The sequence below is a fragment of the Staurois parvus genome, unplaced genomic scaffold (assembly GCF_062004578.1).
Source record: "Staurois parvus isolate SC_StPar_1 unplaced genomic scaffold, SC_StPar_1.0 ptg000175l, whole genome shotgun sequence".
NCBI classification, from domain to species: domain Eukaryota; kingdom Metazoa; phylum Chordata; class Amphibia; order Anura; family Ranidae; genus Staurois; species Staurois parvus.
Genome location: NW_028317971.1, coordinates 9,408,080 through 9,429,268, shown reverse-complemented (window position 1 = coordinate 9,429,268; position 21,189 = coordinate 9,408,080). Strand labels below are relative to the sequence as shown.

The 21,189-nt window shown below is 43.7% G+C and overlaps 1 protein-coding gene across 5 annotated transcripts in view; it reads left to right on the top strand.

Annotated features, from left to right (window-relative positions):
* Positions 1 to 1,031: 1,031 nt before the first annotated feature.
* Positions 1,032 to 21,189, top strand: part of AHCYL2 (adenosylhomocysteinase like 2) — a 168,215-nt gene continuing 148,057 nt past the window's right edge. For 3 of the 5 annotated variants that reach the window (XM_089676929.1, XM_089676927.1, XM_089676926.1), the window contains exon 1: positions 1,033 to 1,379. In XM_089676929.1, coding sequence (XP_089533055.1) covers positions 1,119 to 1,379 — 261 coding nt within the window. In that variant the 5' untranslated portion in view covers positions 1,033 to 1,118. Of the gene's footprint in view, positions 1,380 to 10,495; positions 10,512 to 21,189 lie in introns of those variants that run through there. The other 2 variants (XM_089676928.1, XM_089676936.1) reach the window with 2 other exon arrangements.

The following is a 21,189-nucleotide window of genomic DNA, read 5'->3' as shown; positions in this document are numbered from 1 at the left end:
AAGGGGATGCATGGTGATGTTAGGGAGGGTGTGAGCTTCTTGACATCTGATGTAATATGGGGTGGGGTGCTCTAGACATCGTCTTACAGATACAACTAGCCCTTTGAGGGCAACCATAATGCTGATACGGCCTGCGATGAAATGGAGTTTGACACCCCTGGCCTAGGAGATCGCAGCGGAAGTGGGAGCGGGTACCCATCAAATTTGGGTAGCCCCTCCCCCCCAGCTTCCCAAAGGTGCCAATCCCTAACGGGAGTGGGGGACAAAGGCTTAAAGCAGAACTTTCCCTTTTGGGTGGAGCTCCTCTTTAACCTTTAGGATTCCGCTCCATCTGTTCAGTGGCACAGTGTCACCTACTGGATGGAGGCGCAGTGGCACCTGTCTACAGAGGGGTAGGCTATTTTAATTTTCCAAGTTCCATACATCTAAGGGGGGGGGGGGGGTCAGGTCATACAGCGGGGTACTTTTTTCAGCACCAAAAAGTGGATGATAGATTTGAAAAAATCTGTAACCTGTGCAAATGGCAGTCAGACTGAAACAAGGCCCATCTGCAGCAAAAATCCAATACCTGGCAATAATTTATCTGCTTCCTATGTTTCCTTAAAGGGCCTGCCCATTAAATGTATTTACACTGAAATACTGCCATCCTTATCACATACTGAGCCCATTCACTTATTTACCCTGCCGCCCATACACTAAGCACTAGGTGAGATGGCCTGTGCCACTACAGCACACCTCTCCACTGCTAATAAAGATCATTGAAACAGTAAAGACCCGCCCCTGACACTTATCATCACCTATCATTATCACCAGCGGCGCAGGGCCTGTCGGGTATTGTAGTCAATTCTTCACCTGTCCAGGCACACGGGACACAAGCGCGCACTACATTTCCCGTCATGTTTCTGCTGGGAATGGAGCCACGCGCACAGCATGCAGAGACTTGTGGTCCCTTCCGGCCGCGCATGCCTGCACCCACACTGTAGAGGGAACTACACTTCCCATGACGCCCTGACAGAAGGGGCGGGCCGAGGTGAGGGGGCGTGCCCAGCGGCTGCCGGCAGCGTGCTAGTGTTTGTGTGCATCAAGAGGCAGCCCAGGATCCCGCATCAGAGCTCGCCATGTCCGTACAGCTGGTCACCGCGAAGATGGCAGACGTAGAGCTGAAGGAGGACAAGGTGAACGACGGGGCCCCGCTGGTCTCCGCTGCCATGTCCGAACCGGACAACAACTCGGCCGCCCCTCCGCTCAGCCAGCCGATGAAGGGGCTTCCCGCCTCCGCTATGAAGAGAAGTGACCCGGCGCAGCGCCCGAGAGAGGTGGGAGAGGGCGCCGGGAGCCCGGAGGGCGCAGTCAGCGAGGCTCCTCGGACCGTGAAGAAGGTAATGTTCCCCGGCTCCGCCGGTGTCCCCCGATACCTGTCCGGTGACGTCAGCCGTATGTGCCTCCGGTGTCAACGTCACCCGTCCGGTCCGTCTTTTGCAGGATATGTGTCAGGGCTCCGGCCCGGTGGCGCTGCAGAAGAGGAAGGCCGGCCGCCCCATCCTTCCTGTCCTCCGCCCGCACACAGCCGCCGCTTCTACAGGGGGCCCGGGGGACTATTTTTCCTCCATCCTCCGGCGGCGGCGGGAGGGGACGGCGCAGTTGCTATGGAGTGATGAGCCCCAGGTGAGCGCCGACCCTCTCCCATCCCTCAGATCCCTGCATCGCTGCCTCCTGGCCTCTCATTGGTCCGGGGTCAGCCGGCCTCTCATTGGTTCGGTCGTCCTGGCCAGTCGGTCCTAGAGCAGTATGTAGTGGGGAAGGATGAGAGTGAATGGCAGTCTATGTGTCAGAGCACACTGGTGACCTTGAGATGTCCTGTCTGTAGACTCAGCACCATTACAGGGCCATAGACTGAGTACAAGCTGACCAGAAGGTGTGTGTGGGGGAGGACCGGTCCATGGATGTCCTCTGATGTCAGCCCATCAACATCCTCCACTTGAGGCCTTATGAAAAAAGAATGCCTTGGCGCTGGTCATGTGACCAGGGCCTGGACCGCTGCAGGGGTTGGTTATTATAGGTAAAGGTCAGGTGTTGGGAGCTGTCATTGGTGTTTGCTTAAAGTAGAGCTCCGGTCAATTTTTTTCCTACCATGCAGTACGTCTGTGCCCCCCACTGCATGGATCAGCTGCTCATCTATTTCTAGTGATGAGGACAAAGCTCATACTCATCTGACCCGCAGATCCTCCGGAAACACGCTCTCTGCCACAGTCCATGTATATCTAATTTTCTATCAAATAACAGACATGAAATAGTTACCTGCTTTGTGCAAACAGAGGCTAAGATGGCAGCTTCCTTGGCTGGGAAGGATAGGAGGGTTTAGTTCTGATTTAAAGTGAGTGTAATGCTTCACTTTATTTAATTTCAGATAACAAACATGTTATTTTTACCTGCTCTGTGTAATGGAATTGTACAGAGTGGACCTGAACCTTCTCTTCTGGGGTCTCCGGTTCCTCTTTTCCAATACCTCCAGAGAAAGTCATTTGATATGGGGGCAGATGTGTTGGCTTGATCCTGAGCTGGGCTGTGTGCATCCATAGACACTCACAGAGGGTCGAAACTATTTACTACAGTTGCCACCTGCTTTGTGTAATGGAATTGCACAAAGTGACCCCCAAACTCCCCCTTCTGGGGTCACACATTAGTTCTGTCTACTCAGGCAAGCAAGTGGCTTGCTATGGGGGGCACTCATGGGCTCACTCACTAGCTAGACTGTGTGTATCTGTAGAAACATAGTGCAACTCAGCCCTGCTCTTTGGATGGTGGTGGGGAGAGACCAGATGCAGCCATGGACTGGATCAATACAGGGTGGCGGGGCACAGCAAATGCTAAAATTGTTTATCTTAATACAGGGAATTCATTTATTTTCATATATATATATGTTAGTACCATTTGTTCACCTTTACCAAAAAATGCAGCAAAGGGGTGTTTGTAGCTAGAAAGCAAAAAGTGCAGCTCTGACCAAAGTTGAATAATGTCCTTGCTATAGGTGTAGGCCATTTATGTACCTTATGAAGCCTGGCTGGCATACTCTCAGGACATTGGTCAGAGAGGCCTGGTCGTTGGTCGCCTCCATTAGAACAGGAGCAAGCTTGTTGTCTCTCAAACCCTTCACAGAAACAATTTAGTACTGTCCATGATACTTTCATTTGCAATAACATACAATTTTGAGGACAAACTTTTGGGGTATGTGCCCTTCTTCAAGGTCCAAACAGTACTATTTCACAAAGTTTTAGCAGAATGTTAAAAGAAACAATCTCTGGGAGAAGAAAAACGGAAAAAGACACACGCAAATGTACACAGCAATGGTTGTAAAACTAAGATTAGACTAGAGATAAGATAGAGCAAAAGGAAAGACTGGGGGGGTTGGGACAACACTCACAGAGGGGGTCGTACAATTGTTGGATAATGAGTGAGGAATCCCATGTCCAAATTAATGCAGGCCATAGATGGGTCGAAAACCAGCCGTTTAAAAAAAAAAAAAAAAAAAAAAAAAATCCCCTCATGTTTTGCATTGTATTGTTATTGTTCTGTCACATGTTCTGTCCCCCTTTGTAATGTACAGCGCTGAGCGAACTATCGGCGCTTTATAAATACTGTATAATAATAATGTGAACCTAGCCTAAATCATGCAGGCTGAACATTAACCCCTTCCACACAGCCCTGACATCCCTTTAACAGGGTCTGTATACCTAAGGGGGTAGGGAGGTGTTAAGAATCGGCTGACCACATGGTCCCTGTGATTGGCTGTCACACTGGTCACATGATCAGGAACTGTTGCTGCCTTTTTCTGTGCTGTGAGGGTGCTCTTAGCACAGAAAGCTCTGCCGCTCATGGACACTCATGTGCGATGTGTGGGTGTTAAAGCCCACCCTCTTTGCCCCTGGACACGTGCTTTAAGTGGGTGTCAAGAGGGCAAAATGGCTCTTCCAAGTCCTTCAAGTGAGGTTGTGGCAGTAATAAGGCACGTGATTGCAGTTCAGCCACAAGTTGTCTACGTGTGATGAATGAAAATGAATCCGTAATTCTTGTTCTTGGCATCTGACAGTTTTATGGAAGGTTGTGATCCATAAAGAGGAGCCTCCCTTCTGTCCATGAAAATCATTCCCAGTATTCCACATACATTTAAGGCTCATGCACAAGGGCGGTTGGTCTGAACAATGTAAATATTGGGTGTTTTTGGGCACTTGGGAGGCACATGTACAGGAAGCAGCCTGTCCATATAATTGATAGGCTGAAATACGTGGTGGCTGAACGTTGTTTCAAGCAGTACTCATGTGCAGATCCTTATATACAGTATATAGAGTGCCATGTGCGCCAAACACAAAGTCAGGGAAAAACATACTTAGAAGTCCAGTGGATCCTTCATTGGCCTTTGTTCTCCTGCTGCACATACCATCCAACCCAACTTTCCAAAATAGGGAGCCGGTTGTCTTTCTCATTTACACTGTCGTCCTCCTGGTGATGCTCTCAATATTTGTGTAGGCACAGACATGCCGCAGATCTTGAAAGGGACCCAGGAGCAAAACGGCATGATGCTTTATTACAGCCTCCTAGTGTGCGTACTGTGGATATCCGAGGAGACTCACCCAGGTAAGGAAACTGGAAGTGGGGACCACAATATGTATAGGGAAAAATGTTATTTCACAGAAATGACAGATCCTATTTGTACTTGTGTAAAGGATTGGGGGGGGGGGGTGGTTGCGGCACAGGTGGGGGGAAGGTGGCTTCATGTGTGAAGTTCTGCTTTAAAATATATCTCAGCCCTCAGAATAAAAATGTCTTACCTTTTCCTTACACCTTTTTGCTGTTCATCTTGCCAAAAACTTTTTTTGTTTGTTTAGTGTAGGGGAGGATTAGAAGCTCTGCCAAGTTTTTATTGCTTTTTGTGTCTGCTCAGATAGGTTCACCCGTCAGTTGGTCCTAATGACCTTTTTCTCCGGTGCAGAAAGCGATGGGATATACAGTTTTGTGCATTGTCACAGGTACAACAAGTGAGGAGAAATCTGCAAATGTGTTCTGGAGACAAGTAAAGGGGGGGGGGAGAATCTGTTGCCTTTGGTAGCTCTCCTCTCACTTCCTACTGTGTCTATTGGTTGGCAAGTGAAGGGGAAATCCACTGTTGGGACATGAACTGGAAAAAAAAATGATTCTTAACCCATGCCCCACTTTATTCAACATTAAAAATAAGTTTTTGCTGAAAACCCATGATTTGCCTATATGCAGGTCAAAGCAGCAAGTTCACTTTACTACCTCGCTCAGCAGAGTATATTCTCCTTTCCGGACACACCATTCTGTTCAGCTGTCAGGACTGAAGGAGATATCTGGGACTTCTGGGTGTGGAGTTACAGGTGATTCTCCCCATGTGATGGCTGGTGCTTGGTGATTGTCCCAGCATTGCTGCATATGGTGAGAAGAATACAGAGTATTGTATAGGAACTGCTGTCTGCTGTTACTTTAGGTGACAGGTGAGTGATGGGAAAGTATGTGCAGCTTAGTGATGTCCGAATTATAGTGAACCTGTTGCATTGCTCTGCATAATGAGCACCTTTTTAAAATGTAATTTAAAGCCTAACTCCAGCTTTGATATGAAGCTGAATGCCTTCCAAACACAAACTATGTTCAAAAATGTCCCTGTACACCCCCCGCTGCCTAAGATGTGTATACTTTCCTATTTTGTGACTTGTCCAAGTCACGTGATCCTCGAAAGTGAGTGAGTGGCAGCTGCAGGGGAGAAGAGGATGCCCTCAGCAACCGTTAAGAATTTTTGGGAGCAGTGCTGTAACCTATAGGCTTTCGTATCCCAGCTGTTGTCAGCATTCCCTCCTTTCCCCTGCAGCTGCTGCTTCCTAACATGAGATGATGTGACTGGACTAAAAATAGGAAAGTGTTCTGGCAGTGGTATGAGGATCCTGTTCCTGGTACAAAATTTGGTCAGACTGAGCACTGGTCAGCCATTCACAGGAAGCTTTGTATTTTTATGAATGAATACTGTCTGTGATTGGTGATCATAATGTGATCCATCTGCCTCTTCACAATCAGAGAAAACCTTGTACACATAAAATGCAAGGCTCCTTTGAATGACTTAGCAATGCTCAGCCTGACTCGATTTTGTTCTGGGTACAGGGAGAGAAGTCCCTGTACTGCTGCTAGAAAGCAGCATTGTATATTGTGCGTAGCTGATGCTACATACAGTTTATACAGTTCTCACAGCGACCACATACACTATATTGCCAAATTATTGGGACGCCTGCCTTTACACGCACATGAACTTTAATGGCATCCCAGTATTGGTCCGTAGGGTTCAATATTGAGTTGGCCCACCCTTTGCAGCTATAACAGCTTCAACTCTTCTGGGAAGGCTGTCCACAAGGTTTAGGAGTGTGTCTATGGGAATGTTCGACCATTCTTCCAGAAGTGCATTTGTGAGATCATGCACTGATGTCGGACAAGAAGGCCTGGCTCACAGTCTCTGCTCTAATTCATCCCAAAGGTGTTCTATCAGGTTGAGGTCAGGATTGTATGCAGGCCAGTCAAGTTCCTCCACCTCAAATTCGCTCATCCATGTCTTTATGGACCTTGCTTTGTGCACTGGTGCGCAGTCATGTTGGAACAGGAAGGGGCCATCCTCAAACTGTTCCCACAAAGTTGAGAGCATGAAATTTGTCCAGAATGTCTTGGTATGCCGATCCCTTAAGAGTTCCCTTCACTGCAACTAAGGGGCCAAGCCCAACCGCTGAAAAATAACCCCACACCATAATCCCCTCTCTATCAAACTTTACACTTGTCACAATGCAGTCAGGCAAGTACCGTTCTCCTGGCAACTGCCAAACCCAGACACGTCCATCAGATTGCCTGAAAGAGCAGCGTGATTCATCACTCCAGACAACACACCTCCTCTGCTTTATAGTCCAGTGGCGGTGTGCTTTCCACCACTGTATCCAACGCTTTGCATTGCACTTGGTGATGTAAGGCTTGGATGCAGCTGCTCATTCATGGAAACCCATTCCATGAAGCTCTCTACACACTTTTGTTGTGCTAATCTGAAGGTCACTTGAAGTTTGGGGGTCCTTAGCTATTGACTCTGCAGACAGTTGGCGACTTTGCTCACTGTGCGCTTCAGCATGCGCTGACGCTTCTCTGTCATTTTACGTGGCCTACCACTTCATGGCTGAGTTGCTGTTGTTCCCAGTTGCTTCCGCTTTGTTATAATACCACTAACAGTTGACTGTGGAATATTTAGTAGCAAGGAAATTTCATGGATGGACTTATTGCACAGGTGACAACCTATCACGGTATTACACTTGAATTCACTGAGCTCCTGAGAGCGACCCATTCTTTCACAAATGTTTGTAGAAGCAGTCTGCATGCCTAGGTGATGATTTTATACACCTGTGGCCATGGAGGTGATTAGAACACCTGAATCCAGTGATTTGGAAGGGTGTTCCAATACTTTTGGCAATAGTGTATATTAGTGAAGGTAATAATTTGCTTGGACCAGCTGGGTATAAATTAACTATTTTAAAGTTAAAAGCTGTAGTTAGGCTTTAAAAAAAAGCTTCCATTAAAATAGATATTGGTTTAATTCCTGTGACTGCTAGTGTTCTATGTACAAACTCGCTTAAACTGGCCATTCACTGATTTCGCTTTCAGTCCTGTGGGCTAAGTTTGAGTCATGTATGGCTAGCATAAGAGAGCTCCTTCACTTCTATGGGAAGCAGTATACATGCATCACAACTCATCATAATGGACACAACCTGCACCCGTGTGTCTTTTTCTTACCTGTGAAGTGAATAGGAGGTTTTAGGATTTTTTTATTTTTTTTTCCATGCTTGTACATTTTTGGCACAATGAAATGCCTTTGAATCTGCACACAAACAACAATTAAATCTGTGTTCTCTCTGCATTGTCTTCTGCACCTCCAGTGCCATTGACCAAAATGTCATATCTCTTTATGCAATGTGCAGGCAATTTTCACATTCAGAAAAAAAAGTTTGAATGGGGACCTGATTGCCTTCAAGGGAACACCCGATGTGTGTTTCATGCTGTTTGGGTTTGACTGCTGTGTACACAGAGCATAATGGTCTATTATAATGACTTTTTGTCCTCTAGTAACACCTATTACTGCATTAAAATGCATTTAAAGTACAGGTCCTATTTATTACTATTTGACTAGTTTGCACCTATGTGTTGCAGTTTAGCACATACAAAATACTATTTTAGTGTGTCTACACATGTTCAAGGAAACCTGTTTTGAGAGAGTCCCTAAGTTTGCCATTCCTCTTTCAGTTGCCAGGCTGTCATGCTGATGTATTGGCTTAAGTGCTTCCCGAGTCACTACCTATGTGAAAGTAAGGAATTCTTACTGATAGCATACCTGTCCCCAGGGCTGTGACTCAAATTATTTAGTCAAGTTGCAGCCAGATAACTTGTATTTTTTAAATCCATCTACACCAGGAAAATAACTATTCAAAATCCCTTTACCCCACTTTGTGTAACTCATAAGCTAAAAAACACCAGCATAAAGTGGTACTCCGGCTAAACCCTAGGTGCATTTAAAGTTTTGTAAAGGCTTCATGTTTTTTTACCTTCATGCATGAAGGTAAAAAAACCTGTGTGCAGTAGCCCCCCAAGCCCCACCTAATTCTTACCTGAGCCCAATCACAATCCAGCAATGTGCACAAGAGCCTCGGCTCTCCAGGAATTCTCCCTCATTGGCTGAGACAGCAGCAGACGCCAATCACAGCCAGTGGGCCAATTGAGGAGAAAAAAGGGGTGGGTTGAGCTGTGGCTGTGTGTGTGAATGGACATGCAGAGCAGCAGTTCGGGAGCGAGTCTACTTGGATGCCCCCATAGCAAGCTGCTTGCTTTGAGGGCACTCGAAAGCAGGGGCCAGGAGTGCCACTGGGGTACCAGAGAAGAAGAGGATCGGGTCTGCTGTGTGCAAAACCACTGCACAGAGCAGGCAAGTATTTGAGTATTTTTTTTTTTTTATTGTCTTTTTAATATTCCTTTAAAACTGCCCCCTCCACCACCCTATGCTCCTATGTTTAAGCTAAGCTGTGTAAGAAAGATTTGTTTACTTATTTTCAGGCTGCTCCTGTCATGTGATCTCCTGTGTCAGCCAGCAGCAGCTGCGGGGGAGAGGAGGGTGTGCTTCACGATAGCTACTAAAGCATGGATCGGTTACGTCATCCATAGGCTTCGATGGCCTACCCTTTATGGGTGCTCCCTCCTCTCCCTGAAGCCACACTGGCTGACCCATGGGAACAAGATAACGTGACTATATATATATATATATATATATATATATATATATATATATATATATATATATATATATATATATATATATAATCTTACACAGGTTAGTCAGCATATGTTAAGAGGGGGGAGGGGTCAGTTTACTTGGAACATGACTGGATACCTTTTCTGAGAGAAGTCTGGTGGTGCTACTTCCATCCTGCGATACTAGTTGTCTGCAATGCTGGCTGATTTGTGTCGCTGATATGGAACAAGTATGTAGATAGGAATTGCTGACTTTCCTGATCTGCTCACTTTTTCATTTCAGTGTGACAAAGTAATAGCCAGGCAGCTATCTTCAAAGGGAGTTTAGTAAAGATGGCTCCCATTTTTGAATTACAAACGGCTTGCTTTAAAGTGACACTATTACTTTTTCTATTCCGGATTTATCTAGCATCAGCAGTGCTCATAAGAGCTTACAATCTTAAAAAAAAAAAAAAATAGTTTGATTTCTGCTTAGCTGCAGTGTGCTTACATACAGTGGCAGCTAAATGATTTGTTTAACTTCAGTAAAGTGACTGTGTATAGCTTATCCCCAACATGGAGGAAGGTCACATGATTCCCCCTACCTACAAACACCAGGTATTATGCATTGGCAGCTCGATATGGATCAGTGGGGGATAGCTGGGGAGGAGAGTATGGAGTTGGTGGGGGGCTTTACATGGAAACTGTCAATTTGCCCTAAATTGGCAAGGTGTTAGTATTCCCTTGAGTCTTCACAGGCTAGATTTATTTTTTGCCTAAATTTGCCTCTGATGTTTGCCCCTAGCAACATTGCAGATCTTTATTTCCCTAATGCAGTTACAAAGGGAAAATTATTGTGTAGGCAGCACACATTTAGACATTTCGGTCTACTATTTTAGGGTGGTCTTTTTTTCAAAGTGCAAATTCTTCTGAAGGTCTTGGAGGATTGACATTAAGATGGAGACGGTCAGTTGGCAGATCTGCCTGAATGCCAGCGGCACCATTTCTGCAGGAAAGGTAATATGTTGCTGATCTTTGTGATTTAAATTTGTTTATGGAGCATTTCCAAACAACAAGTCAAACTAATTAGCTGCTATTGTATTTTAGCCCCCTGCAGCATTGTTGAATTCTGAATGTTCACTGGTTTTACCTTAATCTGCGTTCTGTAGTCCTCCGTAGTCACAGCACACACGGACTACCTCACAGTAAGTAAGAATTTTTTTTTTTGTACAAGTCTGTGTAGTATAAAATTCTCTCACTAACTTAGAATTGTGGAGAGAAATATGGAATTGATGGTTTTTTTTTTTCCTACTTCAGACTTTGTATATGTAAGAAACCGTAAGTGGGTGTTAAGGGCTCCGAGCAGGTACATTCTAGGATCACCAGATTACTAACAAAAATGAGTGGATTGAACTTGTGCATTTTAGCAGTGCTAGTACTAAGTAGGAAGGCTCCCTGTATGTGTCTCGGGCTTCATGTTCAATTGTGGTTGTAGTGTGATTTTAATGGCGCATCTGTCCCAGTTTCATCAGTCTCCTTTAGATCTATCCGCTATGTGGTGCAGGAGCTTGTCTGATTGGATAGATTGGGTAGTTTCCCATATTAGTGCTTTGGTAAATCTAAAGGAGCTTGTACAGATTATACAACGCCAATTCCAAAACAATTTGGGACAGTGTGTAAAATCTACATAAAATAGAGTGCAATGATCTGCAAATCTCATAAGGCACCATTCACGCTTGTGTGAATTTTCATGCGACTTTGGACCTCAAAGTAGCATGACACGTTGCAGCCCATTCTTTTCAATGACACGCACTGCAAATCGGATTTGTAGACATGCTAATGTGAATGGAGCCTAAACCATTTTATTTACAATAGAAAATAAAAAACATACCAAATGTTTAAAAATAAAGTACGGTAATTTTTAAATTGATGGCAGCAACACGTCCTTCCTTTTTAGGACCCCTTACTTTTGTTAAGGTACGTTTTCTCAGTTGTGAATAAAGTGAGATTTGCAAATCATTGCATTCTGTTTTAATGCAGATTTTAACCAACATCCTAACTTTTTTGGAATTGGGTTTGTAATATAAATGGTGACCTGTACAGTAATGTGCATTTGTGAGGATAGGTCTACAAGTAAATTGCAAAATCAAAGCCCAGTGTATGTGGACCCTTTCTTTTACTATAGAAATCTTTAGTTTTCAGGCATGTCACATACGCTAACAAATTTACCTCTCTAGGGGAGTCTCCCCACTGTCAGAATACAATGACATGGTGGGGAGGATTCCCACATCGAATGTGTGGATGAGGGAATTCTGGTCTGATTTATTGGGGTGTCTGATCATGTGACTTCTGTGATTGGCTGTCACAGCAGTCACATGATCGAAAAGCTCTCTATTGCAAGTAGTGATCAGGAACTTTTGTTTAGTTGCTGGTAACTGTGCCGGAAACACGCAGGATGCACACTTTCAGCACAGCTTTATTTACATTTTGGTACGCATCAGCGTTAAAACCCACCCGCACCCGCAGAGAGGCCGCATATACAGGTGAAACTCGAAAAATTAGAATATCGTGCAAAAGTTCATTTATTTCAGTAATGCAACTTAAAAGGTGAAACTAATATATGAGATAGACTCATCACATGCAAAGCAAGATAGTTCAAGCCGTGATTTGTCATAATTGTGATGATTATGGCTTACAGCTCATGAAAACCCTAAATCCATAATCTCAGAAAATTAGAATATTGTGAAAATGGGCAATATTCTAGGCTCAAAGTGTCCCACTCTAATCAGCTAATTAAGCCATAACACCTGCAAAGGGTTCCTGAGCCTTTAAATGGTCTCTCAGTCTGATTCAGTAGGAATCACAATCATGGGAAAGACTGCTGACCTGACAGTTGTGCAGAAAACCATCATTGACACCCTCCATAAGGAGGGGAAGCCTCAAAAGGTAATTGCAAAAGAAGTTGGATGTTCCCAAAGTGCTGTATCACAGCACATTAATAGAAAGTTATGTGGAAGGGAAAAGTGTGGAAGAAAAAGGTGCACAAGCAGCAGGGATGACCGCAGCCTGGAGAGGATTGTCAGGAAAAGGCCATTCAAAAGTGTTGGGGACTTTCACAAGGAGTGGACTGAGGCTGGAGTCAGTGCATCAAGAGCCACCACACACAGACGGATCCTGGACATGAGCTTCAAATGTCGTATTGCTCTTGTCAAACCGCTCCTGAACAACAAACAATGTCAGGAGTGTCTTACCTGGGTTAAAGAAAAACAGACCTAGTCTGTTGTTCAGTGGTCCAAAGTCCTCTTTTCTGATGAGAGCAACTTTTGCATCTCATTTGGAAACCAAGGACCCAGAGTATAGAGGAAGAATGGAGGCATACACTGCAAGATGCTTGAAGTCCAGTGTGAAGTTTCCACAGTTTGTGTTGATTTGGGGAGCCATGGCATCTGCTGGTGTTGGTCCACTGTGCTTCACTAAGTCCAGGGTCAACGCAGCCGTCTACCAGGAGATTTTGGAGCACTTCATGCTTCCTTCTGCAGACGAGCTTTATGGGGATGCTGACTTCATTTTCCAGCAGGACTTGGCACCTGCCCACACTGCCAAAAGCACCAAAACCTGGTTCAATGACCGTGGGATTACTGTGCTTGATTGGTCAGCAAACTCTCCTGACCTGAACCCCACAGAGAATCTATGGGGCATTGCCAAGAGAAAGATGAGAGACATGAAACCGAACAATGCAGAAGAGCTGAAGGCCGCTATTGAAGCATCCTGGTCTTCCATAACACCTCAGCAGTGCCACAGGCTGATGGCTTCCATGCCACACCGCATTGAGGCATTAAGTGCTGCAAAAGGGGCCCAAACCAAGTACTGAGTACATATGCATGCTTATACTTTTCAGAGGTCCGATATTGTTCTATGTACAATCCTTGTTTCATTGATTGCATGTAATCTAATTTTCTGAGATTGTGGATTTGGGGTTTTCATGAGCTGTAAGCCATAATCATCACAATTACGACAAATCACGGCTTGAACTATCTTGCTTTGCATGTAATGAGTCTATATCATATATTAGTTTCACCTTTTAAGTTGCATTACTGAAATAAATGAAATTTTGCATGATATTCTGATTTTTCGAGTTTCACCTGTATGCGTACAGGTGGCGCGAAGAGGTTAAGAGCTTTGAATTGGGGATACCACAATTTCAACATTCCGGGTGCGTTTTTGCGAACATTTATGTACATTGTTTTTTTACACGTTTTCAGTGTAGTCAAGTATGGTGTTTTTTTTTAATTTTATTTTTGTTTTTTAATTTAATTAGGACAACATGCATTCCGGTGCACTTGCATACATGGTGATGCATTCTGGATGAAAAAAATGCAGCAGTTGTACTTTTGTTTGGAAAGCACTGTAACTGACTGCGCACTGGTGTGAACTAACTTCTTTGGAATACATGGCAAACACTGTATGCAGGTTTACAGCCACTTAAAGTGAACAATCTGAGAGAAGATGATTCATTGTCATGCACAGCTGCCCCCCCCCCCTCCACAAATGTGCTTTTGCCCTGTTACAGCCATCTTCAACTAAAGCCTGTGTGCAGATTACCCTCCTTGACTATGCATTCATCACTGAACAATACATTTTTCTTGGTCTCGTAGGTCTCCTAATATTCAAGATCTGTACATTTGTTGTTGCTTGTTCATGTCATTAAGTTGTCACTGTCATTTGCTGCTGGAGGAGTTCAACAGCAGAGTTGGTGCTCTTGGCTATCCAAAGACCATGACCCTGTATTGCTTTGATTCAGTAGCTTTCCAGTTATGGCCCTGCAAAAGGACTTCCACTGGTGCTGAATTAATTGAATGTGTAGAACTACTGTATGTTTGGAAAGGAAAGGGAAGTGATCACTGATAGTGGCATGACAATCTTTAGTAGGAATAATGGTGGCTATTGAATGAATGTTTTATTTGTTGAAAGCTGCATGATGGCATATTGTGATTAGGTGCACAAAGTCGTGCAGTTTATATTCTTTAGAAAGCAGCCAGAGCTTATGTAGATGGGAATCCTATAGTATTGAAGGTCCCTTGCTCTCTGGGTGACTGCAGAGGGCTGACAGCCTTCTGCTGAGTTAGACCTATAGTTCTGCATTCAGCAAAGCTCAGTCTCCCTGTTGATTTAATTACCTGGGTATCCTTTACTTTCAGAAAGTCTGGGTAGCTTCAATCCCTTGGCATCTTTCATAATGTCCTAAGAGTAGATCTTGGGTTGCATATAGATAGTACATTTTGTAATGACCGGTTAGGTTTACCCATTTAATTGTTGCAAGCAATATATCCAGTGCTTATCTACAACCATGACCAACCTTAATCTTTAGAAATTTTGGCTTTAGGCCTGGTTCACACCAATGCGTGTTTTAGTGCTTTTTTGCAGAAACGCACTACTACCCATTTAACATGCTTTCCTTTTGAGACACGTTCACATCTATGCTTTTTTGAGCTGCTGCGTTTCTGGAAAGGATCAGTAACTTTTTTAAACGCAAAAAAGCACCGAAAACATTTCCCCTTTTAACAAAAAGCAAAAGTTGAAGAAAACCCTCAAAACGCTGTAAAAATGCAAAGCGAAATGCAGAAACTGTTGCAAAAACCGATCAAAAGCAAACTGCATAGGTGTGAACCGGGCCTTAGACAATCTGGCTCTATCGTTTCCTAATTTTCTTTACTTTGATTTGAACTGAACGTTCAACATTCAGAATATGGACAATTTGGGCATCCAACGTAAATTGGGGGTGCATTAAACTGAATGCTCATGCGATCCGATTCTAGTGCGGACCAAAAAAAGGGCCCTGCACCTTATTGGTGCGGATGTGGTGAGATTTGAGCCATACAAAATGTATGGCTCAAATCGCACTGCACAGAATTTGCCTGTGATTTGCACAGAAATGCGGTGCTGTTCCTGTGCAAATCACATGTGATATGCCGCACCACATCATCGTGAACCCAGGCTTAAGATCAAGGTTTTTTTGTTGTTTTTTTTTTTCCTGTTATGTTCACTGATACCGCATGTTTAGGATGTCATCAAAGTAACTGTTCTTTATAAATTAATGCAATGGCCTAAAGTACTGGCACATGACATCTTCTTTTTTTTTTTTTTTTTTCAGTTAAAGCACATGATAGTTGGTTTAACCACAAGCCTACAGGGCACTTATACCCCCTTCCTGCCCAGGCCAATTTCCAGCTTTCAGCGCTGTCACACTTTGAATGACAATTGCGCGGTCATGCAACACTGTACCCATATGACATTTGTATTGTTTTTTTTGTGACAGAACTTTATTTTGGTATTTAATCAACTCTGGGTTTTTTATTTTTTCCTAAACAAACCAAAAACCACTGAAAATTTTGAAAAAAAAAAAAATTTCTTAGTTTTTGTTATAAAATTTTGTAAAGAAGTGATTTTTCTCCTTCACTGATGTGCGCTAATGATGCTCCAGTGATGGGCACTGATAGGCTGCACTGATAGGTGGCACTGATGGGCATTGACAGGCATCACTGACGTGGCACTGATATGTGGCACTGAAAGGCAGATCAGATGGGCACTGATATGTGGCATTGGTAGGCACTGGTATGTGGCATTGATGTGGTACTGATGGGCACTGACAGGTGGCACTGCTGGGGCTACACTGATCATCAGTGCTCTGATGATCAGTGTACATGTCCCCTCCGCGGAATGCCGATTACCGGCTCTCCTCTCGAGCTGTCAGCATGACAGCTTGAGAGGAGAGAAATACCGGCATTTCCCTGTTTACATGTGATCTGCTGTGATTGGACACAGCTGATCACATGACCGAGCCGATCTCTTCGGCTCTTTCCATGGCGCCGATCACCGCGCTGCACGCTCTCTGAGCCGCGCTTGCGCGGTGAGAATGGGAGGACGTCATATGATGTCCTCCCAGAACGAGAAAACCACCTTGCGCCCGTCATTTTACTATATGGCGATCGGGAGGTGGTTAAATTGGTTTTCTGTTTCGTAAGCACTAAATTAGACTATCCACTCCTGCATTATTATTGTTTTGTTTTTATATGTAGCCACCAGCTTTTTGATCTGAAAAATCGGTATGGTTGTAGGACTGCACAGTAAGAATAATTGACTGAATCCCTGCTCCTATATGTCTGCGCTTTGGAAGCGATAGTTGGACGTGTCCTTGCAAGCTTTATTATTCTGAATCTATGCATCGTTAGGATCCCCTAAATGCAGTAAAAAGCCATCTGCTGGTTCTTGTGATCAACGTATGGTTTTTATCAGAATAGTGAGATTGCCTTACATAAGATAGAATCCTATTCCTGTTCATACTACTTATCGTACATATGTGAGTTCTGTCAGATGTAGAATACAGCCGCTTTTAAATGAGCCAGTTAGCCATGCATAATTATTTGTCTTGTTCTTGCTCAGCCAGCCAAGCGTCTTGCTGAGATATGTGTATGACAGGTTTGATAATGTGTGCTTAGGTCAGCTGTTTAGGACCATGGTTGTGAACACTATACATGTCAAATTATTTTAATGTTTTGCTGTAATTTAAAGCAGATTGTGTACTAAGGCCTGGTTCACACCTAGGCAGTTTGCTTTTGATCTGTTTATGCAGTGTTTTTTCAGACACGTTTTTCACACGTTATGTTTTTAACTTGCATAACAGAAAAATAAATATGCAAAACACACTACATGCGTTTCTGCGGTGTGTCCATTGAAGTCTGTTGAACCAAAAATGCACAGTTTCATTTTAAAGAAGTGCCTAACCCTTTCCAAAAACGCAGCAGCTAGAAAACTCATAGGTGTGAACATGTCCCATAGGAAACCATGTTAAATGGAGCGTAGTGTTTCTGCAAAATGCACTAAAAACCACATAGGTGTGAACCAAGCCTTGAGCCTGTTTCACACAGGCTTCAGCATGTATAAGAGCAGTGGAAATGGCAGGCTTTTACACATGTACAGGGCTTTTAAGCTTTTACAGCTCAGTTTATAAATGTTTAACACATACAGTATCACAACGGGAGTGCTGATTGTCGCTTTAAACATGCTGCTAGCAGGCTTCAGCACTACTTGTTGAAAGCCTTCAGAAGCCTGAAAATCGGCACTCCCGTTTTAAGATCTGTGTATAATGTTTCCAAACCGGAACTGAAGGGCACTTTAAGGGGGTTAGAGAACGCTGCTCTAAGCTTTCCGAAAGCTTTGGAAAAGTTGCTGAAAGCTCTATAAAAGCTTGCTGTTCACACTGCTCATACAAGCTGAAGCCCATGTGATATGGGCTTTAATCTGTTTTGTCCCTTTGCCCTGGATTGGAAAGGCTGGTATAGAATGCTACACCCTACAAATGGGTGTAACATGCTCCAAAACGTGAACTTATCCTTGATGATGTCGCAGTCCAATAGAAAATTCAGGATAGAGTGTGGAGGATTTAGGACCACTGTCAGGTCTTTATTGTCCTGGTTCCCAAAGGATACATTTACCCTTACTATTGGTCCTGGTGACCATTGTCTTTGACCCTGAAAGTTATGGAATTTAAAATTTTTGAGTTGTCACAGAGAGAAATACTCCAATGGGGACACGTGCAGGTAAGAGCTGCCTGAGAGGCTACCACCTCTCCTTTTACTCTTTTACTTCCTGCTGTGTCTCTTGGACAGGCGCAGGAAGGACAGAGCAAATAAACACATACTTTAAGTAAGAATATTATAGTTGCCAGCTTTTTTTTTTTCTTTTTTTTTTTGAAGGCGAAGGTATGCAGGTTAGGAATACAGACTTATTTATATGCACATTTGTTCCTGTTTAGTAGTTTATCTAATAGTAAAGCAAGAATAACAACCCACAAGATTGTACAGCCCTGGCCAAAAGTTTTGAGAATGACACAAATAATATTTTTTCACAAAGTCTGCTGCCTCAGTTTTTATTGCAATTTGCATATACTCCAGAATTGTATGAGGAGTGATCAGATGAATTGCAATTAATTGCAAAGCCCCTCTTTGCCATGAAAATGAACTTAATCCCAAAAAAAACATTTCCACTGCATTTCAGCTCTGCCACAAAAGGACCCCCTGACATGTCAGTGATTCTCTTATAAACGCAGGTGTCGTTGTTGATGAGGACAAGACTGGAGATCACTCTGTCATGCTGATTGAGTTAGAATAACAGACTGAAAGGTTTAAAAGGAAGGTGGTGCTTGAAATCATTGTTCTTCCTCTGTTAACCATGGTTACCTGCGTGGAAACACGTGCAGTCATCTTTGCTTTGCACAAAAAGGGTTCACAGACAAGGATATTGCTTGCTACTAAGTTTGCACCTAAATCAACCATATATTGGGTTTTCAAAAATGTCAAGAGAGGTTCAGTTGTTATGAAGAAGGCTTCAGGGCACCCAAGAAAGTCTGGCAAGCCCCAAGACCGTCTCCTAATGTTGATTCAGCTGCAGGATTGGCATACCACCAGTGCAGAGCTTGCTCAGGAATGGCAGCAAGCAGGTGTGAGTGCATCTGCACGCACAGTGAGGCAAATATTTTTTTGAGGATGGCCTGGTGTCAACAAGGGCAGCAAAGAAGCCACTTCTCTCCAGGAACAACAGCAGGGTCAGACTGATATTCTGCAAAAGGTACAGGTATTGGACTGCTGAGGACTGGGGTAAAGTCATTTTCTCTGATCCCCCTTTCTGCTTGTTTGGGGCATCCTGAAAAAACCTTGTTCAGAGAAGAAAAGGTGAGCGCTACCGTCAGTCCTGTATTATGCCAACAGTAAAGCATCCTGAGACCATTCATGTGTGGTGTTGCTTCTTAGCTAAGGGAGTGGGCTTACTCCCAATTTTGCCTTAGACCACTGCCATGTATAAAGAATGCTACAAAAACATCCTCCGAGAGCAAGTTCTCCCAACCATCCAAGAACAGTTTGGTGACTAACAATGCCTTTGCCAGCATGATGGAGCACTTTGCCTTCAGGCAAAAGTGATAACTAAGTGGCTTGGGGAGCAAAACATCACAATTTTGGGTTCATGGCCAGGAAACTCTCCAGACCTTAATCCCATTGTCAGAATTTGTGGGTTTTTTTGTTTTTTTTTTGGTTCACCCGCCTCTTGAGGATTGACCACAAATTCTCAAACTCCAACCATTGATTATGCAAGAATGGGCTGCCATCAGTCAGGATGTGTCCCAGAAGTTGATTGACAGCATACAAGGGCAAATTGCAGAGGTCTTCAAAAAGGTCAACACTGCAAATATGGACTCTTTGCTTAAATGTATTATTGTCAATAAAATGCTTTGACACTTATGAAATGCTTGTAATTCTTCAGTATACCATAGTAACATCTGACAAACAGACTTTGTGTCAAAACATTTGCTTATGGCTGTAATTTTAAGTTGGCAATGTTAACTTCTATGCTCTTCTGATGGGTTCCCTTTTATTTTTACCCCCTCTTGCTGTGTTCTCTTGAATTCACATACCTGTCTGGTGTTTTCCTGCTGCAAATGTCTACTTAGGCATAACAGGCCGAGTCATGTGCTGCTATCTTGGTCCACCTCAGTCATTGAGAACCGGTCCACCAACTCCACACTCTGGCCATTGTTTGCCCTACTTGTACAGTCTCCTGGGATGTTATGAAGATATCCTAGGAGGCTTCCCTCCCCCTCTTCTTTACTGGCTGGGTAAAGCACATAATAATGGTGCTGAAATACTAACCAGGGTATAAATGTTGACAGGCAACCAATGCACCAGAAAACTTGTACATTTACCCACTAGTGTGTCCTACTGCAGCCATTACATCTGTGCTTCTCCTTGTTGCTCTGTCCATAGCCACTGACGTAGATTCTAGCTCTACATTCTTTTCACACACTGGGTCTGGGTGAATGGCTTCAGTGGTGGTCACCATAGGTGAGGACAGCTGAAAAGGCAATTTGAGATTCCTGAAACCAGATTTTGAGAAACGCAAGTAGGTTAAAGGAGTTGGTGATAAAATGTCATGGACAAATGTGAGTTTGTTGCAAACAAAATGGGCATATAGAGGGCACATGAGAAAGACAGGTTAGTTCTTGGAAGAAGGGCAATAGAAATGTAAACTGTGGAGGGTGCTGGGTGTGGGGGTCAAAGATAGAGGTGGGTTAGGGGAATAATCTCCTGAAATTAAGAGAAGCTGGGAGGTGAAGGAAGTAAAGGTGGGGTGGTATTTGTGGAGGTTATGTCAGCAAATCTTACACATTTCTATCTCTGTGAAGAAGGGGATAATATTGTAAGAAGGAAAGGTAGAGGGAGCATTTTACAGGGTGGGGGGGGATTAAGAATCGAGCCTGAAAGAGAGTTGGATGGCGGAAATTCAGGTTCGTTTGTAGTTTGTCTGGAGTTGAGCACTGTTTTAGATATTTTCTTGTTTTCTGCCTTAGTTGAACTACCCTTTTAAGCTGCCATATCAATTGGGTAGAAAATATCACTTTTTTTTTAGAAATTACCATAGCAGATGTCTTGCCTTTTGGCATACTGCCTCTTCCGGTTGTTCTGAATTCAGGAGATCATGCTTCCTGCCTTTTGTTAGAATCTGCAAAAAGAAGTTGTGGTAAAACTTGTTGGCAATAAGTTTTTCTCTAATATTTAGCATGTCTTACTAGAAATCTTTTTGTTTCTTTCCATTTCAGGGGGACTGTAAGAACCTAACTCTCCTTTACAGCTAAGGAAGGCTCTTTCTTGGCCTCTGTTTAATCTTTAGTTTGAGCATGGTGCTGTATATGTGATCAGCTATGACACCAGATATTTGAGGCCTTAAAAGTTTGGTTGAGAGCCGACCTAAACATACTGGCAACCTTGACATGCCTCTAATGTAACTGTTTTAAGAAACTGTAAAATTGGTGGGTTTAGTTCCACTATACTTGTA